Raw genomic sequence first — 19731 nt, 5'->3', positions numbered from 1 at the left:
TTATCAGATCACCTCTCATCCTCCGTCACTCCAAGGAGAAAAGGTCGAGTTCACTCAACCTATTCTCATAAGGCATGCTCCCCAATCAAGGCAACATCCTTGTAAATCTCCTCTGCAACCTTTCTATGGTTTCCATATCCTTCCGTAGTGAGGCGACCAGAACTGAGCACCCTCCAAGTGGGGTCTGACCAGGGTCCTATATAGCTGTAACATTACCTCTCAGCTCCTAAACTCAAGCCCATGGTTGATGAAGGCCAACACACCATATACCTTCTGAACCACAGAGTCAACCTATGCAGCAGCTTTGAGCGTCCAATGGATTCGGACCCCAAGATCCCTCTGATCCTCCACACTGACAAGAGTCTTACCATTAATACTATATTTCTATATTACTATATTTTTGTAGGATTTTCCATTCAAGGGCATTGGTGTTTCCATACCAGGCTGTGATGCAACCAGTCAATATACTCTCTACCACACATCTATGGAGGTTATGCCAAATCTGCACAAACTCCTAAGGAAGTGGAGGTGTAGCTCTGGAGAGAAATATACCATAGATAGTGTGAGTTACTCTAGCACTTACAGATCACTTACCATTGGAACCAAAACCTTTCTCACAGATGTGACATTTTTTGCCGTTTCTTTAGCATTTGTCTGTTTTTTTTAATGAGGCCAAATTGCTAGCTCAACACTCAACCCAGCACAGATGGGAAGCATGCAAGAAGCCAGCCGGATTCGAACCCAGGACCACCAGCCGGCTGATGTGTGGCATGCAATAATTATGTCACACAACTACCAGGCAGAGATTGCCTTCAATAAAGGAGCAACACACACAAAATGCTGCTGGAACACAGCAGGCCAGGCAGCATCCATAGGGGGAAGCACTGTCGACGTTTCAGGCCGAGACCCTTCGTCAGGACTAACTGAAAGAAGAGATAGTAGTAGTTCTTTCAGTTAGTCCTGACGAAGGGTCTCAGCCCAAAACATCGACTATACTTCTTCCTATAGATGCTGCCTGGCCTGCTGTGTCCCACCAGCATTTTGTGTGTGTTGTTTGAATTTCCAGCATCTGCAGATTTCCTCGTGTTTGTGTTCAATAAAGGAGCATGGGTCTACTTTCTCTTATTCAATTGCATTATTATGGGTGAATTCTTTATGCCAGAGTTGTAACATGTATGTTTAAGGTGAAGCTAGATAAATTTTTGAAAGATCAGCAAATTGAGGGTGCTGGGCACAGAAAAGGAGAGGGGATCTGGTCATATGGCCAAGGTCCTATTGACTGGTGAGACGCACCCAAGTGACCCGATGACCCTACCTCTCCACCTATTTTCCTGTGAATCCCTTAGCATCAACACCCTTGGGAATCACAATGACTACTAAACGTTCTCAGTAACAAAAAACAACGAAGAAAGATTTACCCACTTTTCCTTCTTGAATTCCCAAACACTGATGTCTACTCACTTTTAAACGCTGGATACATGGGAACTATGTTTGAAGTTAGGAGGGCGTCATACTTAGCATCAAGGGAGGATCCAAGAGCTGCAAATTAAACAAAAAGCAGATGGAATTACACTGAAATATATATTTTCAGTATGCCACCAGTTAGTACATAAACCCTCATTTAAAAGTAAGTTCAACAAGAAATACCAGACAGTACTGCACAATAACTGCAACTGAGATCGAAGCACATTTCTTTGTTGTGTAATAGGATTACCACTGTCAGAGCCTGCTACAAAACCATAAGAGACAGGAGCAGAATCGGGCCATTTGGCCCATCAAGACTGCTCCACCATTTCATCATGTCTAATTTATTATCCCCTCGAACCCCATTCTCCTGCCTTTTGCCCATAACCTTTGACACCCTGATTAATCTAGAACCTACCAACCTCCACTTTAAAAGCAGAAGGAACTAATGGAGGGAAGAGGCTGGGTATCCTGCAGTGAGTCCTGAAAGCCTTCCCCACTTGGTACGAAGACACAAGTCAAAAGTGGGTGTACTTCCTTGCCCGAGTACAGCTGAATCATCCAGGATAAGCCACTCTTCTACTACATTGAACATTCATGTCCTCCACCATCAGTAGTAAGTGTTCACAGAGTGAAACATTTACAAGGAGCGCTAAGTGAGTCTTATCCCTCTCCCCACGCACTCCCAAGATTATCAGAAGCTATAGTTATCTGGATAACTGTACAAAACAGGGATTCTTCAGTCTTGAAAAGGGGTGGCTAGGAGGGACCTTAAAGTTATATAAAGTGCTAAGCAGTATGGAGAAATACATCTCGGATCAGTAAAAGCACGGCAACGTGCAGCATATACCTAAAATGCTGATGGAACTCAGCAGGTCAGGTAGCATCGTGGGAGAGGAACAGGCAAGTGTTGATGAAAGGCCTCAAGCAAAACGTCGAGTGTGCATCCCCTTCTATAGTTGCTTCTATACCATAGAAGTTGCTGCTTGACCATCAGATATATGAGCAGAATTAGGCCATTTGGCCCATCGAGTCTGCTCCGCCATTTCATCATGGCTGATCCAATTTTCCTCTCAACCCCAATACCCCTAAATCCCTTCATGCACTGACTAATCAAGAACCTATCAACCTCTGCCTTAAATATACCCATTAACTTGGCCTCCACAGCCACCTGTGGCAACTAATTCTACAGATTCACCACCCTCTGGCTCAAGAAATTCCTCCTTGTCTCCATTCTAAATGAATCTCCCTATATTCTGAGGTTGTCCCCCTTTGGTCCTAGACTCACCCACATCCTGAACACATTCACTTTGTTGAGGCGTTTCAATATTCAGTCGGTTTCAATGAGGTCCCCCCCTCATTCTTCTAAACTCCGGTGAGTACAGGTCCAGAGCCATCATACGCTCCTCATAAGTTAACCCTTTCATCCCCCCCCCCCCCCCACCGAACCCTCTCCAAAGTCAGCACATCCTTTCTTTATAATGGCCCAAATCTGACTGCAAATTTTAGACCACAAGACCGTAAGACATAGAAGTAGAATTAGGCCATTTGGCTCATCTAGTCTGCTCTGCTATTTCATCATGTATAATCCACTTTTCCTCTAAGCCCCAATCTCCTGCCTTCTCCCCATATCCATTCATGCCCTGAGCAATCAACCTTTGCCTTTGCCAAGATGCATAAAGACTTGGCCTCCACAGCTGCCTGTGGCAAAGAACTCCACAGACTCACCACCAGTACCTTGTGTGCTGTACACACACCCGAGAATGAGTGAAGGCAAAAGAAAGCACTTTAGAACCGCAGAAATAATAGTCGGAGGAGGTAAGGAAACACAAGATCTTGCTTTATTTTATGAAAACCAGAAGAAATTCTGCAGCTGCTGGAAATCCAGAGCAACACAAAATGCTGGAGGAACTCAAAAGGTCAGGCAGCATCTATTGAGGGGAATATAACGTTTATATATTGGACTGAAGCCTTCTGAGACCTGATGAAGGGTGTCGGCTTGAACCATTGATCTTTTATTCCTCTCCATAGATGCTGCCTGGCCTGCTGAGCTCCCCAGCAGCTTGTGTGTGTTGCTTTGGATTTCCAGCATCAAGTGTTTCTTAAATGTCCATAAGGTATCTCCAAGGTTCAAAAGGTTCAAAGGTTCATTTTAATGTCAAAGTGTGCATGTACAGTACAACACTGATATCTGTCTCCTCAAGACAGCCATGAAATACAGAAAGAGCATGGAGTTGATGAGAAAAGATATCAACTCCCCACCCCCTGCATGAAAAAGAAACTAAACTCGCAGACCCAAAAATCCCCTCCCAGTTGGAAAAAAACACAGTAGCATCAAAACCCCCTCCCCTGCAGAAAGCAAAAGGGCTACAGTAACAATCCCCACCCTCCCTCTGCCTGTACCACCACCCCTGCAGCACGTTCCACACACTCAACAATCTCTGAATGAAAGAAAACTTACTAACATCATCCCGACACTTCCCTTCAATCACCTTAAAATTATGCCATTTCCACGCTGAGAAAAAAATCTCTAGCTATCCACATGATCAATGCCTCTTATCATAATGTATCTCTCTTACCACTCATCCTCCTTCATTCCAAACAGAAAAGCCCTGGCTCACTCAACCAATCCAATAAGACATTTTCTCTAATTCAGGCAGCGTCCTGGTAAACCTTCTCTGAACCCTTTCTAAAGCTTCCATGTCCTTCCTATAATGAGGCAATCAGAACTGAACACAATACTCCATGTGAAGTCTAACCAGGGTTTTATTGATCTGCAACATTACCTCGTGCCTCTTGAAATGAATCCCCTGACTGTTGAATCTCTTAACCACCCTATCAACTTGCATGGCAACTTTGAGTGATCTATGCTCGTGAACCCCAAGATCTCTCTGTTCCTCCACAGTGTTAAGAGTCTTGCTATTAAGCCTGTATTCTGCCTTCAAATTTGACCTTCCTATAATTCCCTGCATCCTTTTCAGAATTTAGCTCTACCTGCCACTTCTCAGCCCAGGTCTTCCAATTTAGTTGGAAATTGATCTGAATTGGGATGATCTACAAGTGTAATAATTATTTTCGCCTCTCCAGTTTCCTCTGTCAGCTCATCCCATATACCAATTCCCTCTATGTGGAAAAATATGGTCCCCTTTAAATCTTTCCCCCTCTCATTTTAACCCTATGCCCTCTAGTTTTAACCCTCTCCACCTCAGAAGGAAAACCGTGCTCTCGTAATTTTATCTACTTTTATGAAGTCACCCCCTCAGGCTCCTGACACTCCAGGGAATACAGTCTCAGTCTATCTCATCTCTCCTTGTAACTCAAGCACTTCCCATGTGTAGATTGTGACCTTGTGGATCTTTTCTGCATCCTTTCCAGCTTCCTGACCTCCTAGGCGAGCAGAACTGTGCACAATACTCCAAGAGTGGACTCAGTGACAACTTGTGCAGTCACAGCAAGACGCCCCAGCTCCTGTACTCAAATATATGTCGTAGAGACATTCAAAAGCAAATTAACTTACTGGGAGGATAAAGAAACCCATATGAAATTTGTCTGTCTGCTCTGTAAGCCGAACAGCTTTGACTGTGACTGGCGGAGATGCGAATGTCAGGTCTCACACAGTTATTCAGAAAGTCCGGAAGGTTAAAGAGTTCCACCTACATTTGATACAAAAGGTTCTGTTATAATGAAGGTGTAAAGTAAACTTGGGCATCATTGTTCTGGTAAAAATAAGCATTTAAAAAAAACTTTTGTACATTATTACAATCATGCAATAGTAACAGATCATTGCAATTTATTCGTAAGTCATAGGAGCAGAATCAGGCCATTCGGTCCATCAAGTCTGCTCTGCCATTCCATCATGGCTGCTATATTATCCTCTCAACCCCATTCTCCTTTCTTCTCTTTGTAACCTTTGATTCCCTTATTATTCAAAAACCTATCAACCTCTGCCTTAAATACAGCCAATGACCTGACCTCCACAGCCGTCTGTAGCAATGAATTCCACAGATTCACCACCCTCTGGCCAAAGAAATTCCTCCTCATCTCTGTTCTAAAGCGACATTCTTGTATTCTGAGGTTGTGCTCTCTAGTCCTAGGCTACCCCACTATAGGAAACACTTGCTCCACATCCACTCTATCTCGGCCTTCTAATATTCGGTAGGTTTCAATGAGATTGCCCTCTCCTCCGTTACTCTTCTAAACTTCAGTGAGTACAGGTCCAGAGCCATGAAACACTCCTTCATTAAGTTAGCCCCTTCATTCCCAGGATCATTCTCGTGAACCTCCTCTGGACCCTCTCCAAAGCCAGCACATCTTTTCTGCTCATAATACTCCAAGTGTGGGCTGGCTAATGCCTTATAAAGCCTCAGGAAGGGTTTACTGATATCAGGAGAGTCCAGTTCCTGCAGGAGTGCAAGGAATTATGCCTCGACATCTGCGTACTGGATGATACCTTCCCTTACAGCTTTGTTCAGCAGTGAATCAGTCGAACCCAAATGTTATCTGTGCAAGAGACACGGTCATCAGAAGAGAGTCGCAATCCAGAAGCTTCTCACACCTGGCGTGGTAGAAGAGCAGATTAAAACCAGTGCTCTCGCCTTCTGTGTAATAAAGGCCTTGAGGGGTCCAAGCCTGCTGATATACCCCAACTTCATGTCTCACTTCTCATCACCAAATCACACACTTCCATCCGAACAGCCAACACAAACTCATGAAGGGGAGTTGTTCCTTCCACTGCACTCCCCAAAAGCCTATTAAATGTGACATCCTTCATCCTCTGCACTTCGTCCAGTCCAGTGGCAGAAGTAATGAAGGACACAACCAAGGTCTGGAGACAATAGATTTTCAGCCACTTCAACTAAAACTTTTTCAGCTTTTCCCATGATGAATGCTTTTTCAACCACTTGTGTACATCAACACTAGTACTTACTTCTGTATGGGCAGCCTCCAATCTGACAGCATGATCATCTATTCCCCGGTCTCCCTTCTCTCTTTTTCCATTCCCCATTCTGGTTCACTCTCTTCTGCCCACCTGCCCATCACCTCCCTCTGGTGTCCCTCCTCCTTCCTGTTCTCCAATGGTCCACTGTCATCTCCTATCAGATTCCTCCTCCTTCTTCAGCCCTTTCCTTCTTCCATCTGTCATCTCCCAGCTTCTCACCTCCCCCACCTGGACTCACCTGTCACCTGCCAGCTCGTACTCTTCCCCCCCCCCACCTTTTTTATTCTGGTTTCTGCTCCCTTCTTTTCCAGTCCTGATAAAGGGTCCCAACCCAAAACATCAATTGTTTTCCCTCTCTATAGATGCTGCCTGACCTGCTGAATTCCTCTAACACTTTATGTCTGTGTGTTACTGTGGATTGCCCTGTCACCATCAAGGACAAATCAAATCAGCTGCATGCACCATGTACTTTCTAACTAAAGAGCTGAGCACAAACCTGTTTGGGGATGGTGTATGAAGTCCAGAGAGGCATCGAGAATGTTTCACTATAACCACTGGTATAACCTTGATGATGTAAGATGTAGTACTTGGTACGATAAAGAATAGCAGGACGACCATACGGTAGATGCTTGTTTTCTGAAGTGAAAAACAAAAAAAGATTTAAAAAAAAACTAAATTAAATAAATTCAGAAAAAATTAATTATTCATTATTTAATAAATACAAGATTAAATGCAATCTTCTTCCTCTCTCAGACCCACTAGAAGAAATGCTTGGAGATAAAAGTTCAAAGTTCAAAAGTACATATTTGTCACCATCCACAACCGAGATTTGATTTCTTCCGGGCATTCACAGTAAATACAAGGAACACAATAGAATCAATGAAAGACCGCTCCCAACAGAATGGACAAACAATCAGTGCGCAAAAAGACAGCAAACTATGCAAATGCAGAAAGAAAGACTGATACATAGATAGACAGATAGACAGACAGATAAGAAAGCAATAAATATCGAGAACATGTGATGAAGAGTTCTTGAAAGTGAATCTATAGGCCAGCCTTTCTCAACCTTTTTGCCCTGGAGGAACCCTTGAAATGATTTTCAGGTCTCAGGGAACCTGTGTAAAAATTATTATATCTACAGCTCACAGTATGCTGACGTGATCAGTAATTTGTAGATATACTAATCCAAAATAATCGTCAATGCTCTTTCGAGTAGAGAATGGATTTTTAGCCAACCTTTCTTGAAAATAAAAGGTGGTTAAACTTAGCTTATCTTTCTTGAAATTAATCTCTTTCATAAATCTTAAAAACTCATAAGGCAAACATAATACATTTCTGTTAAATAACTGGCTTAAGCCAAAATGGAATTTGATTTTTCTAAAGGTAGGCTGGGTAGATTTAATTTAAATAAAGGTTGTAATTGGGCTTCAATTAATGGTATTTACAACATGAACATGAATGATATTTACTGACGATGTTGAAAAATGAAGTTACTAAAAACCACAAGCCAAAGCAATATAAATAAAAATATAGCCTGTCAGTTTTATACAAGACTTAGAAAAAAACATTTTCTTACTAATGACATGATCAGTTTGTTTGATCCCATAAGTCAGTGAGTGGTGTGCAAGGAGAAGTTGGGAGAGGTAATTTGGGAGGGAAGAGGCTGATGTCACAGCCCAAGTCGGGGGAGTCCATTCAATGCTTAAAAATGCATTTCACGCTCCTCACCAGACTACCACCCTCCCTTCGGTGCAATATGGCACTCACCTATTATCAATGGCCTCCCTATCTCATGTCAAAAACTGAGAATGGACTCAACTAAAAAATGGTTCTACTGCACACTGGGCCGAGAGAACTCTAACAAGATTGCTAACGCTCACTGCCCACCACTGCAAGTGCCAGCATCACACATTGTATGAAGTTCAAAGAACGATTTTTTTTTATCAAGCTCTCTTGCAGAACCCTAGGGTTCCATGGAACCTCAGTTGAGAAACCGGTTGTGTGATGATGATGGTGATAGGGTGATTGAAGTTGAGTGAAGTTATCCTCTCTGGTTCAACAGCCTGATGGTTGAGGGGTAATGACTGTTCCTGAACCTGGTGGTGTGGGACCTGAGGCTCCTGTACCTCCTTCCCGATGGAATCAGTTCAGAGTTGAGGTTATCCTCTCTGGTTCAACAGCCTGATGGTTGAGGGGTAATAACTGTTCCTGAACCTGGTGGTGTAGATCCTAGCATCCTGTACCTTTCTGATGTCAGCAACGAGAAGAGGGCATGGCCTGGATGCTGGGGGTCCCTGACAATGGATGCTGCTTTCCTGCAACAACGCTCCATAATGCAAGAAAGAACTTGCAATGGAACTACCTCGGGAAAATATACTGAAGATTTGCAGCGTTTGCAGAAGGGCAAGGGACTAATGCTTGTGAAATCTTCATGGGGCTAAATAACCAAAAAGGGTAAAATTTCTCTGGAAGGATTGGGAATCTCAAAAACGTTTAACAATTAGCAGTAACAGCCAAGCCATGGGTTTATGAGTTAATAAGGGCTTTTTTCAGGTTTACTATCACTGACTTACTGCACGTCAAGCTGCAGGACATTAAAAAATTCCATAAATTACAATAAAAAAATATATATATATAGAAAGCTAATTAAGTAAGTACTGTAGTGCAAAAAGAGATCAAAAATAGTTAGGTGGTGCTCATGAATTGGATAATGAGTTGGTGGAATGCTATGTTGACACTGGAAGCAAGGTGACACTTGTGGGATGTCCCTGAGCACAATCCTTGCTGATTCGATTTGACACAAATGCTGCACTTCACTGTACGCTTGGAATTACTTGTGACAAATAAAGCTGATCTTCAGCTAATAAGACCATAAGATATAGGAGTAGAATTAGGCCACTTGGCCCAGAGTCTGCTCTGCCATTCCATCATAACTGATCCATTTCCCCCTCATCCCCAATCTCCTGCCTTCTCCCCATACAGCTTCATGCCCTGACTGACTTCTGCCTTAAATACGCCCGACCACCTGGCCTCCACAGCTGCCTGTGGCAACAGATTCCACCGATTTACCACTCACTGGCTAAAGAAATTCATCCTCATCCCCTTTCTAAAAGGATGCCCTTCTATTCTGAGGCTGTGTCCTCTGGTCCTAGATTCCCCCATCATAGGAAACATCCTCTCCACATCTTTTCCTTCGAAGCTTTTCAACATTAGATGGATTTCAATGAGATCCCCTCTCATTCTTCTGAATTCCAGTGAGTACAAGCCCAGAGCCATCAAGCACGGCTCCTGTGTAAAGCTATTCAATCCTGGAATCATTTTTGTGAGTCTCCTGTGAACCCCGCCTAACGTTCGCATATCCTTTCTCAGACAAAAGACCTAAAACTGCTCTCAATACTGCAAGTGAGGCTCATCAGAGCCTTATGAAGCCTCAACATTACATGATTGCTTTTATATTCTAGTCCTCTTGAAATGAATGCTAACATTGTATTTGCCTTCCTCACCACAGACTCAACTACCAAATTTACTTTTAGGGAATCCTGCAAGAGGACTCCTAGGTCCTTCTGCACGTCAGGTGTTTGAATTTTCTCTCTTTAAAGAGTAGTCTGCACTTCTATTTCTTCCACCAAAGTGCATGACATACACTTCCTGACCAAGTTTCACCCAAGTGATTCTAATCCGCTAAGTGGGGTGAATATCAGACAGCCTTTAGGCTGGTTAGGGAAACTACTCTGTCCCATTGTCTCTCATGTAGTGAAAACAGAAACTGATTGCAAGTTCAATTCTAAACAACCCACCTTCTGTTACCCTGTGCTGCAGGCGCTTATTCAGCTCTTCTCCTTTATTCTAGAAAAATAAGTGAGATAAATTTAAAAAGGCATTGAAACCAGCAAATAAAAACACAAAATGCTGGCCGAATTCAGCAGGCCAGACAGAAACCAGCAAATCTGTTTAATACAGACATTCAATTTTGAGGATTGGCATAAACATGAAGCTGTAATCAGCCTATTGTCCATCCTGAATAACAAATCAAACATCTACAAACACAGACTTTGTTTGGGGCTTAAGGCCTGCAGGTCCAGGCAACAGACACAGAGGCACCAATGTGAAGCCAAGGAACATCAGTAGGAAAACTCCAGCCTGAAGCTAATGGGAATAAAGTGGAAGCTGGTAAACTGCTGCGGAGCGTTGGATGATAGAAGACCATCAATGGAGATGAAAAGTCCTACTTCAGTGCAAAGGACTGGCCGTTAGTTGGCGGATTGAGTTCAAGAGCCACAAGGTGATGTTGCATAAAAACTCTGGTTTGACCACACTTGGAATATTGTGTTCGGTTCTGATTGCCTCATTGTAGGAAGGATGTGGAAGCTTTAGAGAGGGTGCAGAGATTCACCAGGATGCTGTCTGGATTAGAGAGGGTGCAGAGGAGATTCACCAGGATGCTGTCTGGATTAGAGAGGGTGCAGAGGAGATTGACCAGGATGCTGCCTGGATTAGAGAGGGTGCAGAGGAGATTTACCAGGATGCTGCCTGGATTAGAGAGGGTGCAGAGGAGATTTACCAGGATGCTGCCTGGATTAGAGGGAATGCCTCATGAAGACAGGTTGAGTGAGCTAGGACTTCTCTCTCTGGGGCGAAGGAGGATAAGAGGTGACTTGATAGAGGTGTACAAGATAGATCGAGTGGACAGCCAGAGACTCTTTCCAGGGCTAACATGAAGGAGTATGCATCTCTGGTGATTGGAGGAATAGGGGAGATGTCAGCAGTTATTTATTTATTTATTTTCAACAGAGTGCCAGGTGCATGGAACACCCTGATGTTAGAGGCAGGTACATTCAGAAACTCTTAGACAGGCACATGGATGATAGAAAAATAAAGGGCTGAATGGGAGGGGAGGGTAAGACTGAAAGATCGGCACAACATTGCGGCCCAACGGACCTGTACTGTACAGTTACGTGATAAATAAATCTGAATCTGATTTCAGCATCTGAAACTATAAGCAATTGGAAGAAGTAATTATTCTCTGACCCTCTCATCACACGTGCAACCCAGATCATCCTGAACTGCTGGAGCAACAACAATATGAGATGGTTTAGCCACTTCATCCGGTATGGACGGTCTAAATGGCGGGCTTCTCAATAGATGGTTCAAGCTGCCGTGGGTACCATTGTTAGGAGCTGGCTTCAGTCCAAGAAGATCTGTGCGTGAAGAATATTGATTGCTTCAATTTTTCATTAAAGAACTGCAGAACAACAGTAATAAAGTCATTACCCGTGGCGCACAATTGTGGACAAGTGCTGGGCTTCCCACAGCATCCAGCCTGCCCAGAGCCTCCACAGTTCTAAGACTTCTAAGAAATACAATTTCTTGAGAAAAGAACCTGAATTTCCCAATTTTAAAATATAACATCTTCAATCCTGATTTTTTTCCCACCAAAATGCACAAATTCATTCATCTCCAACATTAACAAAATTTTAAATTTTATAAGATGTCAGAGGTGTAATTATTTATATAATTATATAACATATTTTCAAACTTTTAACATCTATGAACTTTTAAAATTTTTCTATGAAAGGTTTTGTTATAGAGCATAGACCTTTAGCCCATCCAGTCCATGCAGGACAGTTACTCTGCCTAGTCCCATCAACCCACACCTGGACCATAGCCCTCCATACACCTCCCATCCATGTACCTATCCACATTTTTCTTAACAGCTGAAATCAAACCCACACCCACCACTAACACTGGCAGCTCGCTCCATGCTCTCACCACCCTGAGAAGTTCCCTTTAAATTTTCACCTTTCACTCTTAACTCATGATTTCTAGTTCTAGGTTCACCCCATCTCAGTGGAAGACGCCTGCTCACATTTACCCTATCTATAACCCCTCAATTATGTATACAAAATTATATTTAGTCTTCAAATGTTTGATGTTCTTCATTAACATACACTGGGTTCATGTTTTTGTGACAAAATACATTTTAAATAGCAGGCTACAAGCGAGATTTTTCCAACAGTGCATTCATTTTCATTTAAATTTGAAAAAAAATGCTTACCACACATAACGTTATATAGTTCAATATTTTCAAAAGGTGGCACTTTTGTCTTAAACTTGAAACTTGGCCCATATCCGATAAAAACAGTCTGAAGAAAACAAAACCAAAGAAATCAGTTCTTCAAGTAATCCCTCCAGGCAACCTATACAAAGAGCCATTGAGTAATGCGGTAAGGAACAGGCCCCTAGGCACAAAACGTATTCATGCCAAACAAGAAGCACAGCTTATTCCCAGCTTCAGCCCATATCCGCTAAACCAGGGGGTTCCTATCCTAGGGTCCACAGACTTAAGGCTCCATGTCAGAAGTTTGGGAACCCCTGCCCTAAACTAAAGCATAAAAAAAATGTCTGAAATAGTTTACCCTTCAACCCAAGTTGAAAGAATCCCACACAAAATGCTGGAGGAACTCAGCAGGTCAGGCAGCATCTATGGAACCCTCCTTCAGGTGCTCCTGTTGTGGCCTACTCTACACTGATCAGACATGACGTAGGTTGGGGGAAATCGCTTTGTCGAGGGCTTCAGACCCATCCACAAAAAGCGGAATTTCCTGGTGGCTAACCATTTCAGTTCCTAGCCCCATTCCAGTTCTGACATGTTGGTCCATGGCCTCCTCGTCTGCCATGAAGAGGTCACTCTCTGGTTGGAGAAGCAACAGCTTATATTTCATCTAGGTAGCCTTTAACCTAATGGCATGAAAATTGATTTCTCTAACTTCTGGAAAATCTTTCCCTCTCTATTTCCCTCTTTTTTAATTCCCTGTTCAGGCCTCTTTTCTCTTTTTCTCACCTGCGTATCACCTCCCTCTGGTGCCCCTCCTTGACTTTCCCCCATCATCCACTCTCCTTTCCTATCAGGTACCTTCTTCTCCACCCCTTTGCCTGCTCCACTTATCACCCCCCCCAGCTTCTTACTTGAACGTCCCTCCCACATCCACGAGACTGGACCTATCACCTTCCAGCATGTCTTCCTTCCCCTCTCCCCACCTTATTCCGGCATCTTCCCCTTTCCTTTCCGGTCCTGAAGGATCGCAGCCCAAACTGCCGACTGTTTCTTCATTTCCATTGATGCTGCCTGACAGCTGCTGAACTCCTTCCTCCAGCATTTTGAGTGTGTCGCTTGTGTTCGTGAAAGATTCCCAGAACACTTTTAGTAAAGGATCATTAAAGCAATTGGAAATACATTGGATTCTGGTTAATTGGGTCATGGGTTAATCGGGGCAGCTGCTTATTTGGGAGAAATCTTAAAGAACAAAAACAAATCTGGAAAATAGCCGGGATTCCCATCGTTTATTTGGGACACTGTGCCACCAGCTGGGTCAGGAGACAGTTGCTGAATAGGTTCCAACTGGTGTCAGTCACACGCACTTGTATGACCATTAGACTCAACCTTGCCTACAGCAATCAGTTTTTAAATAGCATCAGTTGTGTTCAAAAAGCAGTGATTATTGTCACTGATAGTTAATTAGAAATAAGCGGTGAGACAATTCAGAACTGTTTTTCTCACTGCGGTTTCAAGCAATCAAGAGATGCCAAAAATGGACGGGAGTGAAAATGAGAATTTGAAGGTATTGACAATCATTTTGAAGGTTATAATGAAAATGAATAGTTGGAGGATACAATCATCGAAAGCATTGTTTGAAGGCAGTCCAACTGTACTAGGTGTCTGCACTGGTTTTGTTCATTTACAGTAAAAGGAGGGTGACGTGGATGAATTCCTCCTTTGATAAGTATTAGAAATTAATACACAGTAGTATTGTTAGTGTTCTAATTTGCTCCATATTTCATTTAAATACATAATTTGTTACAGTTTGTCTTTTATTGTACCATTTTAACTATTTCCATGAAACTTCGGCTAACTGGAACAGCCGTTTAATTGGGCCAAAATGTACTGGTGCTGATGTGTCCCAATTAACCAGAGTCCATTCTATTCCCATATCATCCTACCTGCATGCTGGTGATTTTATTGTCATAGCCATGGTCACCTTGGAAGGTACATTTTCCAGAGGGTTTTCTCGTTCCCTCTATTGGCCGTCTAAATAAAGAAAGTTAATTTGCATCTTCATAAACAACATGTAAAGCATAAACATGACATGCATGCACACAGGACTGAAATGGATTCTAACCATCTCTACCGGAGTCCTAGAACAATACAAGACAGAAATAGGCCCTTCAGCCACTCCAGATTGTGCTGAACAATTGAACTGTCTACTCGCATTGATATGCATCCGAACCACAGCCCTCTATACCCCTCCCATCCATATAACAATCCAAACTTCTCTTAAATGTTGAAATCAAACCCACATCCACCACTTCTCCTGGCAGTTCGTTCCACACTCCCACCACCTTCTGAGTGAAGAAGTTGCCCCTCATGTTCCCCTTAAACACTTCACCTTTCATCCTTAACCCATGACCTCTAGTTCTACTCCCAACCAACCTCAGTAGAAAGCCTTCATGCATTTACCCCAACTATCATCACGTTGTGCCATGCTCTATGACGTGGGTAATCATGCTCTTTCCATGACCATGATTGTTCCTGGCAATCTTTTCTACAGAAGTGATTTACTATTGCCTTCTTCTGGGCAGTGACTTCAGAGATAGTCTGCCTGGTGTCAGTGGTCGCATAACCAGGACTTGTGATATTCACCGGCTGCTCAGACGACTGTCCACCACCTGCTCCCATGGCTTCACGTAACTCTGATTGGGGTAGGGTGGGGGGGGAGAAGCTAAGCAGGAGCTACACCTTGTCCAAAGGTGACCTGCAGGCTAGCAGAGAGAAGGAACACCTTGCACTCCTTTGATAGAGATGCAACTCCACACTGCCATTCACACCCTATCTATACCCTCATAGTTTTGTATACTTGCATCAAATCTCCATTCACTGCCCTACCAGCCAGGGAAATTCTACCTCAGGAAGTTCCTCTAAGTAGCTTATTGTATCACTGTAAAGGTCTAAACATAGGTAAACCTCTCCAATCTCCTGCCTTCTCCCCATATCCCTTCATATTCTAACCATTGCTGCCTGTGGCAAAGAATTCCACAGATTCACCACTCGCTGGCTCAAGAAATTCCTCCTCACCTCCGTTCTAAAAGGATGCCCCTCTATTCTGAGGCTGTGTCCCCTAGTCCTAGGTTCTCCCACCATAGGAAACATCCGTTCCACATCCATTCTATCAAGGCCTTTCACCATTCAATAGATTTCAATGTGGTCACCCTTCATTCTTCTGAATCCCAGTGCATTCAGGCCAAGAGCCATCAGACGTTCTTCATGTCACAAACATTTCAATCTTGTAATCATTTTCATGAACCTCCTTTGAACCCTCTCCAGTTTCAGCACATCTTTTCAAAGACAAGAGGTCCAAAACTGCTCACAATAGTCCTGAGTGTGGCCTCACCAGTGCTTTATGAACCCAACATTACCTCCTTTATATTCTAGTCCTCTTGAAATGAATGCTAGCGATACATTTGCCTTCCTCACCACTGACTCAACCTGCAAACAAATCTTCAGAGTATTTTGCACAAGGACTCCCAGGGCCCTTTGCACCTCAGTTTTTTGTATATTCTCTCCATTTAAAAAATAGTCAACCCTTTCATTTCTTCTACCAAAATGTATGACCATACAATTCTGGACACTATATTCCATCTGCTATTTCTTTGCCCATTCTCCTTATCAGTCCAGGTGCTTTTGTAGCCTCTCTACTTCCACCAAAGTACCTTCCCCTCCACCTATCTTCATATCATCTGCAAACTGTGCAACAAAGCCATCAATTCCATCATCCAAATCATTGACATATAACGTAAAAAGAATCAGTCCCAACCAACACAGACTCCTGTGGAACATCAATAGACACCGGCAGACAACCAGAAAAGGCTCCCTTTATTCCCATTCTTTGCCTCCTGCCAATCAGCCACTGCTTTATCCATGGTAGAATCTTTCCTGTAATACCATGGGCTTGTGGCTTGTTGAGCAGCCTCATGTGTGGCACCTGGTCAAAGGTCTTCTGAAATCCAAGTACACAACATTAACCGATTCTCCTTTGTCTCTCCTGCTTGTTATTTCTTCAAAGAATTCCAACAGATTTGTCAGGCAAGATTTTCCCTTGACAAGACCATGCTGACTACAACCTATTTTATCATGTGCCTCCAAGAACCCTGAAACCTCATACTTAATAATCAACTCCAACATCATCCCAACCACCAAGGTCAGACTAACTGGCCAATAATTTCCTCTCTTCTGCCTCTCCCCCTTCTTAGAGTGCAGTGATATTGCAACCTGCCAGTCTCCAGAACCATTCCAGAAACAACAGAAAATCTGCAGATGCTGGAAATCCAAGCAACACACACACACACACACACAAAATGCTAGTGGAACTCAGCAGGCCAGGCAACACCGATGGAAAAGAGTAAATCGTCAACATTTTGTCCTAATGAAGGGTCTCAGCCCGAAAAGTAGATGATGTATTCTTTTCCATACACGCTGCCTAGCCTGCTGAGTTCCTCCAGCATTTTGTATGCGCTTTGGGATGTCAGAATTTTTTTTTTAAATGCAGAGAGTAGTAGGGAATGTCCTGCCAGTGATAATAGTAGACATTAATACATTAGGGACATTTAAGAGATTTAGGTAGGTAAGTGGATGATAGAAAAATAGAGGGTTACTTAGGAAGGGAAAAGTTAGATTGATCTTAGAGTGGTTTAAAAGGTCAGTGGAACATTGTGGGTCGAAGGGTAGTGTTGTGGAGTTCTATGTTCTGAGAGACTATATCTGAGGAATAACTGAAGAATGCTGATACACACATTGCATATTTATGACTTTTAGATTATCAGTCATTTACAAAATATTACAGCAACAATGTATTCTACAGCACTCATGGTTATCTTTAAAGCAGAAGGAAGCATCCAGTGACCTGCATACAATCAAGAATAAATACCTTGCAACCAGCCACTTCCTTTCAACCATCAGATGAATATCTTCAATTCTTCTGTTGTTTGCATAATGCAAACGCTTTGGGAGGTTCATCTTCAGGTAGGGTTTAAAGTGCTGGTCAGGTCTTCTGCACTGAAAGCACAAACAAATGCTAGAATATATTCCTTTCTTAACAAATCATGCAAAGATTTTGTACAAAGCTACCAATGCTTTTAGGCATGGCAAAGATAGATAAACTGTGGAAATAGACAATACAAAGAACACTTTGGCATGCTCCAGTCAGCTCTTCCATTCATGAATAAAAGTAGGATATGAACAGAAGTGATGCAGAAACTCCATCACTGCATTAAGCTGTTCCATAAACCCTGCTTACACTACAAGTTGGAGTTTTGTTCCATTAAGCGGCTCTACAATGGGAGAGTGGGAGAGCATTTTGGAGATAGTGATCACAATTCTATCTCCTTTACCATCGCATTGGAGAGGGACAGAAACAGACAAGTTAGGAAAGCATTTAATTGGAGTAAGGGGAAATTTGAGGCTATCAGGCAGGAACTTGGAAGCATAAGTTGGGAACAGATGTTCTCAGGGAAATGTACTGCAGAAATGTGGCAAATGTTCAGGGGATACATGTGGAGTTCTGCACAGGTACGTTCCGAAGAGACGGGGAAGAATGGTAGGGTATAGGAACCATGGTGTACAAAGACTGTTGTGCAAGAAGAAAAGAAGAGCTTATGAAAGATTCAAAAAAACTAGGTAATGATAGAGATCTAGAAAATTATAAAGCTAGCAGGAAGGAGCTTAAGAAAGAAATTAGGAGAGCCAGAAGGGGCCATGAGAAGGCCTTGGCGAGCAGAATTAAGGAAAAGCCCAAGATATTCTACAAGTATGTGCACAGCAAGAGGATAAGATGTGAGAGAATAGGACCAATCAAGTGTGACAATGTAAAAGTGTGTATGGAACCGGAGGAGACAGGAGAGATACTCAATGAGTACTCTGTTTCAGTATTCACTACGGAAAAGGATCTTGGTGATTGTAAGGATGACTTACAGCGGACTGAAAAGCTTGAGCATATAGACATTAAGAAAGAGGATGTGCTGAAGCTTTTGGAAAGTATCAAGTTGGATAAGTCACCAGGACCAGATGAGATATACTCCAAGTTACAGTGGGAGGCGACGGAGCAGATCACTGAGCCTCTGGCAATGATCTCTGCTTCATCAATGGGGACAGGAGAGGTTCCGGAGGATTGGAGGGTTGCGGATGTTATTCCCTGCTACAAGAAAGGGAATAGAAATAGCACAGGAAATTATAGACCAGTGAGTCTTACTTCAGTGGTTGGTAAGTTGATGGAGAAGATCCTGAGAGGCAGGATTTATGAACATTTGGAGAGGGATAATATGATTAGGAATAGTCAGCATGGCTTTGTCAAGGGCAGGTCGTGCCTTATGAGCCTGATTGAATTTTTTGAGGATGTGACTAAACACATTGATGATGATAGAGCAGTAGATGTAGTGTTTATGGATTTCCTGCAAGACATTTGATAAGGTACCCATTGCAAGACTTATTGAGAAAGTAAGGAGATATGGGATTCAAGGGGTCCTTGCTTTGTGGATCCAGAACTGGCTTGCCCACAGAAGGCAAAGAGTGATTGTAGATGGGTCATTTTCTGCATGCAGGTTGGTAACCAGAGGTGTGCCTCAGGGATCTGTTCTGGGACCCTTACTCTTCGTGATTTTTTATAAATGACCTGGATGAGAAAGTGGAGGGATGAGTTAGTAAGTTTGCTGATGACACATAGGCTGGGGGGGTGTTGTGAATAGTGTGGAGGCTACAGCGGAACATCAATAGCATGCAAAACTGGGCTGGGAAGTGACAGATGAAGTTCAACTCAGATAAGTGTGAAGTGGTTCATTTTGGTAGGTCAAATATAATGGCAGAATATAGTATTAATGGTAAGACTCTTGGCAGTGTGGAGGATCAAAGGGATCTTGGGGTCCGAATCCATTGAAACATAGAAACCCTACAGCACATTACAGGCCCTTTGGCCCACAATGCTGTGCCGAACATGTCCTTACCTTAGAAATTACCTAGGGTTACCCATAGCCCTCTATTTTTCTAAGCTCCATGTACCTGTCCAGGAGTCTCTTAAAAGGCCCTATCATATCCACCTCCACCACTGTCACCGGCAGCCCATTCCACACACTCACCACTCTCTAAAAATCTTACCCCTGACATCTCCTCTGTACCCCTTCCAAGCACCTTAAAACTGTTCCCTTTAATGCTCGCCATTTAAGCCCTGGGTAAAAGCCTCAGACTATCCACACGATCAATGCCTCTCATCAACTTATATACCTCA

The 19731-nt window shown here is 43.0% G+C and overlaps 1 protein-coding gene across 2 annotated transcripts in view; it reads right to left on the bottom strand.

Moving 5' to 3' along the window:
- Window positions 1-19731, bottom strand: part of enpp2 (ectonucleotide pyrophosphatase/phosphodiesterase 2) — a 120802-nt gene that overhangs the window by 18686 nt on the left and 82385 nt on the right. For both annotated transcript variants that reach the window (XM_059984758.1, XM_059984768.1), the window contains 8 exons: window positions 17383-17510; window positions 14402-14489; window positions 12459-12546; window positions 11432-11601; window positions 10201-10249; window positions 6900-7039; window positions 4982-5117; window positions 1462-1539 (listed from right to left, as the gene is read on the bottom strand). In XM_059984758.1, coding sequence (XP_059840741.1) covers window positions 1462-1539; window positions 4982-5117; window positions 6900-7039; window positions 10201-10249; window positions 11432-11601; window positions 12459-12546; window positions 14402-14489; window positions 17383-17510 — 877 coding nt within the window. The remainder of the gene's footprint in view (window positions 1-1461; window positions 1540-4981; window positions 5118-6899; window positions 7040-10200; window positions 10250-11431; window positions 11602-12458; window positions 12547-14401; window positions 14490-17382; window positions 17511-19731) is intronic.

This window comes from Hypanus sabinus, chromosome 1 (genome assembly GCF_030144855.1).
Source record: "Hypanus sabinus isolate sHypSab1 chromosome 1, sHypSab1.hap1, whole genome shotgun sequence".
Lineage (NCBI taxonomy): Eukaryota > Metazoa > Chordata > Chondrichthyes > Myliobatiformes > Dasyatidae > Hypanus > Hypanus sabinus.
Note: the sequence above shows the minus strand (reverse complement) of the source record. Positions and strands in the feature narration are given on the sequence as shown.